At 38.1% G+C, this 15,587-nt stretch overlaps 1 protein-coding gene across 1 annotated transcript in view; it reads right to left on the bottom strand.

The window, feature by feature from the left end:
• Positions 1–15,587, bottom strand: part of MPDZ (multiple PDZ domain crumbs cell polarity complex component) — a 132,269-nt gene that overhangs the window by 47,196 nt on the left and 69,486 nt on the right. The window contains exons 25-30 of the mRNA XM_018556477.1: positions 8,616–8,720; positions 6,116–6,208; positions 5,812–5,989; positions 3,419–3,529; positions 2,146–2,229; positions 219–314 (exon numbers count right to left, since the gene is read on the bottom strand). Coding sequence (XP_018411979.1) covers positions 219–314; positions 2,146–2,229; positions 3,419–3,529; positions 5,812–5,989; positions 6,116–6,208; positions 8,616–8,720 — 667 coding nt within the window. The remainder of the gene's footprint in view (positions 1–218; positions 315–2,145; positions 2,230–3,418; positions 3,530–5,811; positions 5,990–6,115; positions 6,209–8,615; positions 8,721–15,587) is intronic.

Here is a 15,587-nt window from a genome sequence, read left to right as displayed (position 1 = left end):
TGTACATATATATATATATATATATATATATATATATATATAATCTATCATACTGCACTTTAAAAACAAAACTACACATTTAATTAGTTTCCCTTTGCAATGACTACTTTAGGTAACTGAGAATGCAATATGGGTAACAGTGTAGTGCACAGTGAAATGGCAGAGGTAAAAGGAAAGCAGAACAGAAAGCTACAATTAAAAAGTTAAAAACATCCAACCTTGTTAGTGTTGTACTGGGAGGGATCAGCAAATGGGTTAGTGCAGCTGAGGAGAGGTTTAGTACCAAATGTGCTCTGTAAAGGCAAGCTTTTACTCTAAAAAAATAAAGACAAATAGTAATAATTACAAAGGTTATTTTAAATAAAACAGAAATAAAGATCGGAGTTTAAGAAACTTCACAAAACCCAAGTAAGCTCATTCAGAAAAAGGTATGCATTACGTATAATAGAAATAAACACAGACCTCACAAAAACCCAAAGTAAAAAAAAATATATGTGCACAACCCATAACACAGAGGTTTCAAACATTTAACAAGATTTAAATCATCAAGGGGAATTCAGGAAGTTAGGAGCTACAGTGTAACTATAGCTGACAGCTTTTCTTTTTATTCTTGGAGGGAGTGGAGAAGGGTGGAACATTCTGTCATGTTTATTTTTGCTATCTAAGGTCATATTGGGCAGAGGAATGATGGTGGCAGGTGGCAGGAAGCAAAATAATCTGAAGGAAGTTCTACCCTTTCTCTACTCAATGAAAAAAAAGAGTGTTTCATTATTGTCTGTGTACCTCTGGAGGTTTTAATTATATTTTTGTAACAAGCATGTTTTTCCCAGGGACTAGGACATTCATAATGAGTGGTTCCAGCTCATACCACATTATTTAGGAGGGGAAGGTGTACAAGTACTGATAAATCTTTTTTTTTTTTGGTACCCGCCAATACCGAATACCGGAAGTCTCGTTAAGGATGCCGGGACACGTGTAATGACTGGCCGCCAGGCTTCCCAATTAGCCGGGAAGCCATCTCCATGCTCCCTCGTCATCAGGTGACAAGGAAGAATGGGAGGAAGAATGGAGTCGGCTTTCTGGCCAATCAGGAAGCCGGGGGGTGGGTAGTGTCTCGCTGCCTGGCTTCCTGATTGGCCAGCTTCCCGAGTAATCAGGAAGCCAGGCTGCGAGTCATTACGCGGCGCCCGGCTTCCTGATTGGCCAGGAAGCCAGCTCCATGCTCCCTGGTGACGAAGGAGCATTGAGCCGGCTTCCTGGCCAATCAAGAAGCCGGGCAGCGTGTAATGACCCGCCACCCAGCTTCCTGATGCCGGAAGTTCCAGTATCAGGATAGGCATCGGGAGCACTTGGATGAGTACAAGTACTCGTCCAAATACTCAGTATTGGTACTGATACTAGTATCGGTGCATCTCTAATAACATGCATAACACGCCAGGGACTAATATGCATTGTTTTATTGTAGCCTACAGGCCAGGTCACACTAGCCAACTTGCTTTATTATGCAGTTACAAATTGCTAGTGTGAAATAATGATCAGCACCTGCATAAGAGCTGCTACTGAATTTAAGTGGTAAACATTCTGTAGCAAGCTCCAAAAATGAATGCAGCAACTGATCTTGAAATCTCTGGAATTGCTGTGACGAAGACCTTTCATTGGCTGCCATTCATTACGTTCTTATAGTAAAATCACTAAGGAGAGCGATTCTGTATCCATCCTGGCTGAGACACTGTTTTAGCTTGGTGATGTGTCTCTGTAACATGACTGTCCAACCTCAGATCAGCAGTAGGAATTGGCATGCTTTTCAAGCATTATACTATAAGAAATAACTGAAAAAATTGCCCTGCCCACAAGCATCATAAATATGTAGGGCGGCAATTTGGGGAGAAGAGAAGGAAAAGCTGAATCAAGCAGGGACTTGCACTTTCATTTAACCTCAAGAAGTTTAAAGAAGCAAAATTAATATCTAAAAGAAGACACACCATAAGGTAATGTATCTTATATTCTACAGTATAAAAAAAGCAGATTGTGCGAGTATATCATTATTATATAGTGGTTGCTTTCAATGTGTCTCAAACAGAGTGAGGTTAGAATTAGTTGTGTGCTTAAACACAATCAGCATGCAGTTGTAAGCAGAGTATTTACCTTGGATGAGTGATGAAAAAAGGGGTTAGTAGGTGGATGTCCTCTGTAAGCAGAGGCAGATGGAGAGCAATACAGAGACTCAGGCTAAAGAAGAAAAGGTCAATGAGAAAGGCATTACAATGGTCAAACAAAATGCCATTGCAAAGACAGCATTTAACACCCACAATGGATACAAAGATATCAAAGCACATGCATATTTCAATAAACAGAAAAGAGGTAGCAGAGGACATTTCCTGCATGGAGCTAAACTGGTCCTCTCGTGGGTTCTAAGACTTGCCTGCAGTAATGGGGTAACTTTATGTTTAGTTCTGATACTTTTAGCTTAGATCAGGAACCATTATGCAGAAAAAGCCCCTAAACAATAAATTATTCAAATACAGCTTTAGCAACCCACAGACATAAGATGATGCTTTCAGTCACAGCGGGCAAAAATCTTATGTCTACAAGTGTCATGACTATCGCACTGCTCTCACAGGGGAACATAAATGCTTGGCAAACTGAACATTACAGTTTTTGAAGTGGTCTGCTGTGAGACATGTTAAACAGTGGTCTCATCGTGCCTGCAGGAAGTCTGCCCTCCTGTGTCAAAGGGTACCTTTTGAATTATGCACATTTTGCCCTTGTTGGCTTAATAGAAAAACTGAGCATAACAACACTCTGTTTTGTGTGCCATTAGTCTTCATTCTAATAGGAATGAATCATTAAATAATTATCAACAAGTAAAAAGACATTTGCTGCCTGTTTTGCAAGGGAAAATGTTTTGTAGTTGCACACATCATATTATCATAAATATAAACTATACAAATACAAATTTTATACAATACATACACGTAGGCAAGTTCTAAAGTCCAGTAGCCAAGTATACCTAAGAGGAAATGTTTTCAAGACTTCTCTTAGGGCCAGTTCACACCATATGCAGTTGTGATGCAGTCTGTTTATTTGACTGCAGCAATCAAATAAACGGACTGCATCCCAACTGCATATGGTGTGAACTGGCCCTTGATGGAATACCTGTTGAAATTACTGATCGACCGACCGATGCGGAAGGTAGTCGGGAAGAATTGGTATAGATGGACATATATTTTCCATCATAGCAATGCATTAACAAAAACAGTAAAACAGGACCAGCAATACAAGGAGAACATATGTTTAATATATCAATAAAGAACTACAAAATAGCATTTTATTAACCCATAATAGCAAAAGGAAATTGATTTTAAATAAAATAAACAAGCAAATGTACTAATACATTTACATGATATAAAGTACTTACCCTAGGTCTGTTGACGATACTTTGAACAAGAAAGACAACAGGATTGCCTGCTTTTCTTATGGCTTCCACTGCCTGCTCATGGCTGGCATCTCTGAGATCAATGCCATCAACCTAAATAACGTGGGAAGTCAGTTATTAAAGACAGCATGCAGATATCCAGTAAGAATCAAATATGACTCCTAAATATCATGTTAAAAGTGGTAGTGCCATTTTCTTGTCCTCAGATTTGAAGAAAACTAAGCCACATACAAGAGCAAAAAAAAAGCAAAACAACAACAAAAAGATAGCCCTCCTCCAATTACTCTATTTACTGATGCACCTATTCCTATATTAGTCTTAAAAATAGATGTCAGTAATAGGCTTTATATAACAAGTCTGAGTTCAACAGCTTTATGCTGTAAGTAATTTTCTAAACAGCTTTACTCACAGGATCTATACCTATAACTGGGTTTTTCAAAGTTAATCTGAAGTTAATGCCAGTCTGTACGCTCATTAAAAGCAAACAGAAAAAGACAGTTTAAGATTTAGAGTAGTAATCTTGTTGAAAGAAATTAGTGTCGTGCTCACTCCATCCAACAGACTTAGGTGTAATAATGTGAAAATAGAAAAAAGTGTTTAGCTAAACTATCAAATAAAAAATAAACTTTGATTAACTGTGGCTCTAACCACACTTGTTTACAATGGATATATATTTTTTAAAAAGTACACATTTACTTTTTTTCCAAAGTGGCAATAACGAGCTGCACTGGTCTTTAATTGCTAATGTATCAGTACTGTTTCAAATTTTTCTTTTCTGTGAACATGAACATACCCATTTCCTGCACTACCTCATGGGTCATCGTTGGTGAAAGGACATGCCATGCATTTTACACGCCCCTTTGAAGGGCAGATAAGAAACGACTTCCTTCTCAGTAAAAGGGGTCTTAAGCCAATATTGTTCTTTGTTTTCTTTGCAAAAAAAACCCTCAAATGTACAGTACAGGAACTGAGCTGATCTTCACCATTCCGGAGTTAACACATAACATCTGACATAACACTGCAATTTAAAAAATGCAAGCCACTGCCACTTATCACGAAGCCAGAAAGGTTTAGGAAATGGGGTACACAGCTAAACTGTGTTGTGCTGTGACACTGGGCTACATTGCAATGCTTAAAGACATTTTGTTTCAGTCTATTTTTTTTTTAAAGTTTAACATCTAGCTTATATTAAAGCAGAACTCTGGGGGGAAAGAAAATCTTAACCCTTGCAGTGGGGCTACTATAAAAACGTCATGCTCTACCTTTATTAACCAAATCAGTGGAAGCCAATTACCATATTACAAGCAAATATTTCCCCATATAGAGAAAATAGAGTTTCAGAAGAAAAGTTTTACTAATCTACTATACAAGACTTAAAGGTCTGTTCTATAAAATAAAACTAATACACCTTAATATAGCACATGTGCACAATTATGAAAGATACAAATTAAATTGGCAATATTTTAGCTTGTTTAATTGAAAGTAGTGCTCCTGAAGCTGATACAAGAAAATGGTTGCAAAGAAAATATGTATGTACAGCTGCCCATACACCTATAGATTATCTGCAGATTTTCTATGTTCAGTTGAAAAAAGTGCAACAGATTCCTCCATCTACGCTAAACTGTGTGGATGGAGGAATCTCCCACTGGGCCAAGCTTCAGTATCTTGCTAGTCGGCCCCACTGTCTCTCAAAACACCGGAACAATGACTGCATCCAATCAGATTGTTCAGGTATTTTGACAGCCAGCGGGGCCAACTAGCGAGATACTAAAGCTTGGTCCAGTGGGAGATTCCTTCATCCACACAGTTTAGCGTAGATGGAGGAATCTGTTGCGCTTTTTCCATCTGACCCTAGAAAATCTGCAGTTAATCTATAGGTGTATGGTCAGCTTTAGCCACAGTGACCATTTTGTTTAAAATGTGTTTCTAGGGCCAGCTTAAAAGGAAAATGATCTGATTGGTTTCTATGGTCAAAAGCTTAACCACATTTTTCCTATAAACGGGCACAACATTGCTAGTAGAAAAAGTGATTATAAGCATTTTTTTGTAAAAGTAAATCAGGTACCTACTCTAAAACGTCAAATGAAAAAAAAAAAAAAACCTGACACATAAGATAGTTTAAAATGATAAACATTGAAAATATACCAATGCTTGCATGAAAATGTCCATGGGGATCTATATATTCACATTTGATTGAGAAAAATATGATGCAGAAAACATGCAACTAAGAAAAATCGACAGTATGAAACGGTAAGATGACATTTTTTCCTGCTTCCAGCGCTTGAAGAGTTAAATTCCACACACTTTGTGTACTAAGGCATTCAGCAATGACTGTTACATATGCCTGCACACTACAATGATCTTCCAGATGGTACCTCCACAATCCTATCTCCAGTTTTCAGAGTTCCATTTTTGCCTGCAGGACTGTCCTCTAGAATGTGTTTGATGAAGATTCCTCTCATCACTTCCCCGTTGCTTAATCGGCTTCCCATGCCTCTGCCACCGACAATACTGATCCCCAGAGATTTACCAGGCTCCCTCCACAGCTCTACCCTGCGAGGATAAAGAGGGAAAAAAGAAATGGCATTGGATTATCATGTTGTAGACAGAACTAAGAATTTGTATGTAGGGATTTGCAATATACAGTAAAGACAATGACATGTAAATAGCCGTAAAAACCTTCTTGGAGTATTCCAGTTGCTGAATGCTGCATGTTCCAGTTCACTCTCTTCCCCTTCTCCTTCCTCACGCTCAGGTAGCTCTGGAGCATCACTGGAAAATTCACAAGCTTCTTTAATTTTGTTTACAGTGCTAAGTGCAAAATGCTCATATTCTAGGGTTATGTTGCAAAATGGCATTCAAATAAACGCTATGAAATTTACTTTACAGCAAAACTGTAGGGAAACAATACAATTCAAATTGAGCATAGGAACTAAAAGCAGGCACCTAAAGGTGCCTTTATGTACTTTCATTCCTTTTATACACCACCCACGAAGCTCCATATCTGTGTCACTTCATATGTCAGTCATTTCTTGATTTTGGAACAATGACATGTCCTCCGACCTGCATTCTAATGAAATACTTTAAGCTCTTTACTTAAAATTGTTTAGTTTAACTACAGGTTCTTTTCAGGTATTATAGATTATAAAGTTAGATAGGTTTCACAAATACAGCACTTCAAATTCAACCTTTTTTTTTTTTTTTTTTAAGGGAGAAGCTTTATCTCAAAAACCCCAGATATTCTACATTTTTGGAAGATAAACCCAAAATACCAAAAAAAATAACAAAATAAAAAAACGTCCCAAGGTACAGATTAAAGCCCAGACACAACATTGTTTTTTATAAAGTATAATTCATTCATTTCCTGTGTGAGTCTGTTGGGCCACCACCTCTATAGGGGCTCGGAAAGATAGGAAAACAGGAAATCTTTCCAGAGACAGACAAATGTTTAGACCAAGTTTTTGTTATTTTGCAACAACTAATGTAGTCAACAAAAAAGAAATGTTAACTGGATTAAGTCCCAGGGAAAAAACAAAAATTGAACTGACAAAATATGTCCAATAGTAAAAAAACTATTTTGAGAACTGCAGGAAAGGCTTAAGCCTAGCAGATCTAACCCTTGAATTCTGGGTAGACAGATCAAGTTCACAGAAAAGACCAACCAGTCTCCAGCCCTTGCCTTTCGATCGCGTGACTGTTCATTGAAAACCACACGGTTTTCAAAGCATACAGATGAAATGTCCATGAAACCCAAACCGCGTGACAACCGCCCGAAAATAGGTCCTGCATCTTTTCGCGCGACAAGCCGCAAAGCTGTGAACAGCCTCCATTGACTTCAATGTGAATCTGTGTTTTGCGCAATATCACGCGATAAATCGCCTAGGTGTGCACCGGCCCTCAAGGAGAGGTAGGTCCAGTATATCAATGGATGTTAGCAAACAGATAACTATTCTCAAGAGATAATCATGAATGTGAGAACATCACAGCCTAAAATTTAAATAAAGATAAGGGAATTTCTTTTTAGCTGGGGAAAACGGAAGGGCACAAACCCTGAATCTTTTCTAGGAGGGTGGAGTGATCAACCACACCTGTATAAAAAGGGATGCCAGGGTGAGGCTATATCGCACTGCAACCTGCCTGTCCAATATAAAATATATATGATTTTAGGAATATTTGAATCTGCCCCTATAAAGAGCAGAATCCTCAGCTGAGGAGGGAGGGGCAGGAATCCTAGGAATATTCATCTAATGGAGGATAGAGGAAAGAATCTATGGAAACTGCAGCTCTAAGGACTGCTAGAGAAGAGGAGGCTATGCAAAATGGGAAATCGGCATACAAATCCACAAACCTTGGATTCAAATCTTTGGATACCTCCTGTATTGAGGTTGGCATACAACCCGACCACCAGTAGTATCAGGAATAACAGTCAAGGGCAGGTCTGAAGAGATGCTACACAGCTACCTAACAGTACACAGAGATCTGAAAAAAACCACGCAATGCAGAGTCCAGTGCCTAAAGATCACAATTCAGGCTAGCCCCGCAATCTTTCAGTAGAGCCGGGTCTGGGTATGGCGTTCAAAGCTGTTGTTAAAGATATGCCAATCCAGATAGCTGCTGTGTAGATTAGTTCTACAGAGACAAGCAGCATTTTCGAAGTATTGACTGACGTCACCAAATAAGAAAATATTTATGGTGTTCTGAGTAATTTGACCAGCAGCACAGCATGCAAAGCTAATCTGTAATACCTTATACAAACAGCCAATAGCATAGAAATATGGGCCAGGATGAAAATGACGTAAAGGCAGAAAGACACGATCTGGTCCACCAAATTTTAGGAGGAAAAAAGTGCAGCTCCGGAACTGTCTTTTAGATTATGAAACAGAAGATTTTATCAGTTGAGGCATATGTTCCATCATGGGACCTGCACTTCTAACGGGGGAAATGGGTAATTTTTGGCCGAAAGGCTGATTTAAATAAGCTAATTTACCTCCTGAATGATTAGATTGTTTTACCCAGTCAGTGGTTTTCTTTAGGTATCATTCTTGGGAATAGGAGCTCCCAGTTTTGTTTTATTTAGATACTTTATGTTAGTAAATGCTCCAGTTTAGCTTGATTAAATACCATCATCACTCAAACACTGCATATATTGCTACAATTATCACTTTATTCTACTTCTCACCTAGTGTTCTGTACAGGCAAAGGATCAAGCAATAGTGTTCCTTCACTAAGCTGGTCAATACTTGATCGAAATTCTTCCAAATTCTCACTTGGAACATATGTAATGCTACAAAAAAAAAAAAATCACCCAGCATTAGCTCAAACACTGAGGATTCAAATTTTTGTGTAAATGATGGTAAAACAAATTAATTCACGAATGCACGCATTTATACATGAGGGGATTACCATAAAAAGTAAACAAACATCTTACCGAGTCAACTTACCCAAGAAACATTATAAGGAGCGTTACATTTTTTTTTTAGTTCTCACAATTCTTTCTTACGTGGATACAAGTAACCTATAAACCCACAAACTAAAGACAGAAGATCTTATTTTTAAACGTCAATGCAATATTTTTTTTTACATAAAAGTATAAGTCACTGTTTAATTTTTGCCCTTTGATAAGTAAAAACAATGGGTGCAAAGCATTGAGTTTAGCTGAAGAAGCCACCACAATTAGGCTGTGGTTACCTTTAAACCAATTTGAAAGGTATTTATAGTCACTAGTCACAACTGGGAAGCCTAGGTGTACTTCAGACCTTGGAACAGTCTCAAGATTTTTTAGAGGCAGTTAGGCTAATGTTTCAAACCAAGCAAAATAAGAACAGAGAAAACACTGTTACTTTTTAATATGTAAAATTAAAAAACAACTGCTGTTCAGACCCTATCGCTAGCTTTACAACAGCACACACTTTGAGACATTATTTGATGATCTTAATTCTTAAAGATTTATTCTGCATTACAAATCCTTGTGCTGCTAATGTGGTAAATAGATTAAAGTTGACATTTTAGACAGTGGAACTATTCAAATGCTAAAAGATATTGTTTATTAGGAATCTTAAAGTATAACTAAAGGCAAAACTTTTTTTTTTTATAGACTGGTATGGGGTTAGAGCCACTGCCAGGAATTTAGTGATGTCTGTGTCCCCACTCGGGAGATGTACTCTCTTAATTGTCCTGATCACTGATGTCACTGAAAAAAAGTAAGGATAAAGCTAAACTTTTGAGAGATTCCCATGCCAACTGTCTAAGAGGAGATTTCCCTTACATTAGAAAGATATCCTCTATCTTGAGTTGACAAGACAGGAAGTAAAGGAAAATCTCCCTAATTTGACATAGATGGCAAAAAAAAAACTGACTGATTTTAACCCTACTCAATCCAGTATATCAGTATTATTAAGGCTCCATGCACATGTATGCAATGCGGAAATATGGAGGATGACCTGCTTCTGATAATGCTATTTGCTGGCTTTCCTGCTGATCCTGTGGCTTTAATATTTTGGGCCAATGACCTGGAACAAGTATGCAGATTAGGACTTCTGTCTTCTTCCCAATTTCATTTGTTGCATGCTTCTTCTGGGTCAGTGACTCAGAACAAGTACATTCGTGAATACCAGTGCGTTATAATCATCATTTTCAAGATGTTGTCAATGGCAGTTTATGTATTTTTCTTAACATGATTCCATTTAAAAAGTAAAAGTTGTGTATACGAGAAGATATCACAATATGCCCGCTGTTACCCTTTTAGTAGGAAAAGCAGATTCTTTGCCTCTCTCTGATTTAGTTTCACTTTGCTTTTGGGTCCTATATTTCAAAAATTGTATTTACCTGCCAACTGTCATTCTACTGTCTGGTGTAGCTAGTAGGGACCATCTCATCTGGACAGGTCTGTGGAATTTCAAGGGCCCTTAACCCAGCCAAAGCCGGACATTAACGTTAAAAATAAATGTAAAAAAATTAAATCAGAGAAGGGGCACAGACAATACTTTATCAGCTAATACGATAACAACTGGCAGCTTGTGGTGTTTTGCTTTTAGGCAGGACTTTTACTATTACAAGTATAAACGGAGTACAAATTCACTTTAAAGTAGTATTATACTCTCAAACTTTTTTCAATAATGGATCCAGATCAAACAAATATACATTGCTTTACATTTTTGCCCAAACACTAACAATCATCATGTTTCTGAACAGTTGCTTCCAAGTCACTCAGCTCAGCTTCCCTGAACTTCCTGTCCAGTACAAAATCATAAAGGACAGTGTAAACTCTAGCAACTGTTTATCTACTAGCTTGGAGAAGGGAGGAGAGGAGATCAGGGTGGAGGGGAGTAGCTTGATTTGGTATCCACTTTATGCTGTGTCTGTGTGGTTGTGGAGACACACACAGCTTACTAGCAGACACAAGGGTGACTCCATAGCACTCTGCTTGAGAAAGAAGTCACTCTAAAACAGGAAGTCAGGACCAGTTCTCAGGGATAAAGCTGATTCTGCAGGAAACGAAAAACTTTTAAACATGAAGGAGCACCACTCATTGTAAGTGATTTAATCAGCATTTGAAATAGCTTAAAATCCTTTTGACTTCACTATCACTTTAAGTAAGCCAAGGTAAGCTAAGACAGATGTAGACATAAATCACTTCAAATAGTACAACAGGGACTGGATTTGAGAAATGGGACTGTCTCTATGAAAAGTAATTTTATCCCTTCCACATTCACCTGGCACTGGATATTTGGGATCTCTCTTTATTCTATGGTATCCACTTTATGTAAAGCTTAGCAGGATTGTATGTGACATCCTGTACGATATAATTGTCTGTATTGCTTTTTGACCATTTGAGAATATAATATTCTACTGTTAAAATGCTATTTGTTTGATGTTTTTATTTGATATTAATTGTACTCAGGTTTTTTTTAGTCTAATTTTTCAGTTAGAGCACCAGTTTATTGATCATTGCTTAAATCCTTTCATTGCTAAATTTTAGGGTGTGCATTTCCCATTTGTTATACTAATTGCCTTAAGACCTTACCCCTTCTCCATACCTTCTTTATGTAGACTGCTGGCCTCTGATATTGCCACAGCAATACTAAAAACCTGTTTACAGATTGCTTATATAAATAAGACAACAAACACTAAACATCTTTCTGTTACTGCACTTCTCAGAACACAAAATGTGAAGCGACTGCTCTATTAGCATAAAATGTAAATGACCAATGAACTAGTCTGCATAATAAGATATAATTTCTAGACTATGCTGTTGTGTATATTTTGCCGACTGCATCCATAAAGAACCATTATATTTCTCGGTAAAAGGATGTTTAATGGGATTTTCATGGAAAGGAATGAGTTACAAATTGTCAATAATATGTTCTTTCTAATAAAGACCTGAAGAGCACTGCTCTGACAGAAGAATACACGTAATTTCCATTTGATTTCATATTATGTGCTAAATTGAATCAAGGGAGATAAAAATACCATGAAGCCCACCAGCACCTTAATCAAGCATCACAGCTGGTGGCTACCAACACAAGTGCTTTGGGAATTAGCCAATAAACATGACGATATCACAGCTAAAATGAATTTGATCCACTGCCTGGCACCTGGGTTTTTTGACTGACATCCAATGAGTAGGAGTCAGATAAACAACTCATGAATGCATGATCAAGATTTTGCTTTCAATACAAAATGTGTTGTCTATAGGAGGAGGGGAGAAATGCTTTTTCTTCAGATTTTTGCTTAATAATAAAATCGAGGCTGAATGCTTAAAAGTAAAAAGTTGTCATTTAAACTTTCTCTTTTGAACTTCCATAATTTTCCTGGCAAACATCTTATTGATTACTAATGTTTTTAATTTAGGCTTTCATTCATTTACATATCAGCACTGACTTTTTTGCTGCTTGTAACGTGTACATGATGTGGTCAGTTTAGACTAGTGGTTTGCTGGCTTAAGTTGCCCATACACTGCACGATTCTCGTACGAAAAATTGCGGGAAATCCCGCGATCGTATGAGAATCGTGCAGTGTGAATGAAGACGTGCGACCGTTTCTACTGTACGGTCGCACGTCTTTTGTCTAAGGATCATGCCAGAAAACCAGCTTATTTGAATGATGCTCGGGAGACAAATGCCGAACGGGTCGGAGTGCGCACGCGCACACTGCCCGTTCAGCATTGCAGTCATTGCAAGTACGATCTGTCTGTCCAAGGTGGGCAGATCGTACGCTTTTAAAATTACTTTACAACCATCGCAAGACTAAGGTCTTGCGATGGTTGTAAAGTGTATGGCCACCTTTACACAGATGTCTTTTTAACACTGTCTTATGCAAAAGCTTGGACACCCCTGGTCAAATAAAAGGTTTGCTGATCTTCTCAATGAAAACAAGTTAACACAACATCTGCATGTATCAAACCTAAACAAAACGTTTCTGCACATTTTGACACACAATTACTATTTCTTTGCTGAATTTTATGGACTTCAGATAAACATACAATGTGCACATACAAAGGTTTAAAGCCAATCTTTAGGCAAGCTTTACCGCCTGTAGAGTAGCTTCAAGCAGCCTGTCAACCAATAACAGTAACATCTCCTATTGCAGAACATAAACCCTATAAAAACATTCCCCTAGTTTTAGTGTATTTTTTTTTTTTATTCTTCCTGTACTCTGTCCTCCACAACAATAGGGTAATGTGGTCTTCTTAATGTACACTATGCACTCTAATGAGAGGTGCTGTGACCTCAAATTGATGGATTGGAGGTATCAGCAGATTGACCATGTTACTGGCAACTGCCCTTTGTCAAAGTGGAGGGAGCCCGAGGCTTTAGGGATGCAATAGATTAAGTACCGTTATTTGTAACCATTAGGAATGCATCCATACCGGTTTTTCGGTATCGAGTACCGATATTTTTTTTCAGTACTTGCCGATACCAGAATCCATGCGCCCCGATTATCATGCCGGTGTTCTATCGAAACAACACTGGCTTCACTGGCTGATTGGTCAGGAAGCCAGGCTGCCTAGCAACAAGTGAAGCCGGCTTCCTAGCCAATCAGGAAGCAGGGAGGTGGGTCATGACGTGTTGTCTGGCAACAAGTGAAGTCGGCTTCTTAACCAATCAGGAAGCTGGGCTGCGGGTTATGACCCGCCTCCCTGATTGGCTAGAGAGCCGGCTTCACTTGTTGCTAGGCAGCCTGGCTTCCTAACTATTCAGGAAGCCCGGAAGGCGGGTTATAACCCACCACCCGCTTCCTGATTGGCCGGCAAGCTGGCTCCATGCTCCCTCGTGGCACTGCCAAAAGTTCCGGTATCGGGGTATGTATTGGAGCAGTTGGACGAATACTAGTACTAGTATTGGTGCATCCCTAGTAAGCATGATGCCACTTAACTACAAAGACCACTGGGAGTAGACTTACATCTTAAAGGTTAGGTTTGGGGCTAAAATTCAGTGTTGAGGTCCAAGTTAAGCTTAGTGGAAGGTTCATGTAAAAGATTAGATTAAGAGGTATTTAAGGGCATATGTTTAGGTTAAAGTGTATGTATAACCACCTTTTTTAAAGTTTTGGATAGGGTAGGAAAGAGTTAAACCCCTGGCAGGTAATTATTTTGCTGTCTCTGTACATTGATGAAATTTACCCTAACTTCTTGTACCAGAGATGCAACAGGAAGTTAGTTGGTAGCAATCTCCCACAGTGAGGGGAATTACCCCCTTAGACAGTTGTCCCTTACTTTTTGTTCTGGTAACAACTAGAATTTTGGATTTCATTTAATTTCCTTTTACAGTGGCAATGGTTACCAGTACAAACAGAGTGGTAAATCTCCCCAAATTCCACTCTAGCCAAAGCTAAAACTCTTTGCCTAGATAAACACTTTAAAGGTAAGCGAAATCCGCTCTCTCCATTATGACCACAATAATTGCTATGCTATGGGCTGCCACATCACCAAATTTAACAAAATCAACCTCCATGCACTACTATTGTGCTTCTTCTTCCTCTAAACATACCTTTACTGATTGTAGACAAAGAGTTTACTTTTGGTACATCACACCACAACAACTAGTTCCAAAATGCCTTTGGCTTAATCAAGTGTCAGGGACTTGTTATAAAGGTTAGCTTTCCTTTCAATAATTCTTCCATACAGAACATTTAAACAAGCAATACTGCCCAATAGACTGCTGCACCAGTACCTCTGCGATTACTAAACCATCCAGCAAGCCCTTTGTAGTGTTCTGATTTTTCTGTGCATACTAGGCCAAGCTAAAAGTTCTACTGAAGGTTTTATGTGGACTTTTAAATCTTGCCATAAGAAACCTAAGCTGTTGAACTGTCCCAGATTCATAGAGTTTATTAAACTTGTAATTTTCAACACCGAAGTTAGATTAATGCCTAAAAAGTCAAATACATTCTAGGACCATACAAAAAAATAACTACGGTAGTGGATTAACTGAAACAAATGTATTAAATAAACAATAACTGTACTATTGTTACTCCAAGTCAAACCTTGTTGTTTCCTTTTAAATATAGAAGGCAAGAAATAGGGGGTTTAGTGTCATCGGTTTGCCTATTGGGAAGATTTCCCCTCACTTCCTGAGAAGTGATGGGAAAACACTCCAACAGGGATACAGAGAAAAACATTTCTAGTACAGTGAAAAAGGGTTAGACCATTTGACAAGTTTTTACTAAAATTTGTAATATAACAAACCTGAAATAAATGTAAAAGATTCTCCAAAACTAAAATAAAAACTCTGACTAGAATTGGGCTTCAAAATCTGCAGAAACATGTATATTTCCTGAAGAAGTCGAGTTAGTTTTCTTCACTGAGAATACCAACAAAATATGTAATCAGACCAAAATGCCAAAAGTTTTGTATTAGGCTGTATGTTTTTTTTTTTTTTATTTGTGAAATCTTTATACTGACAAGATGATTTACTTTAACAAGTAGAAGTACCTGCTGGACAACACATACTATTGTTTAAGGACCTGTGATCTAAACCAAAAATATGTTATACTATATGGAGGGGTCAAAACAAGCTCCTGTAATGACAGGATTTCTCTGCACAGATTAAAGTGCACATGTGACAATACTAAAACTACAACACTGCTATTTAGGTTGTCTAGCAGGCAATGGTAATGCCCATTCCAACTCTGTGAAAAGTGCTTCTGAAAC

This window comes from Nanorana parkeri, unplaced genomic scaffold (genome assembly GCF_000935625.1).
Source record: "Nanorana parkeri isolate BGI_ZX_2015 unplaced genomic scaffold, ASM93562v1 scaffold239, whole genome shotgun sequence".
Lineage (NCBI taxonomy): Eukaryota > Metazoa > Chordata > Amphibia > Anura > Dicroglossidae > Nanorana > Nanorana parkeri.
Note: the sequence above shows the minus strand (reverse complement) of the source record. Positions and strands in the feature narration are given on the sequence as shown.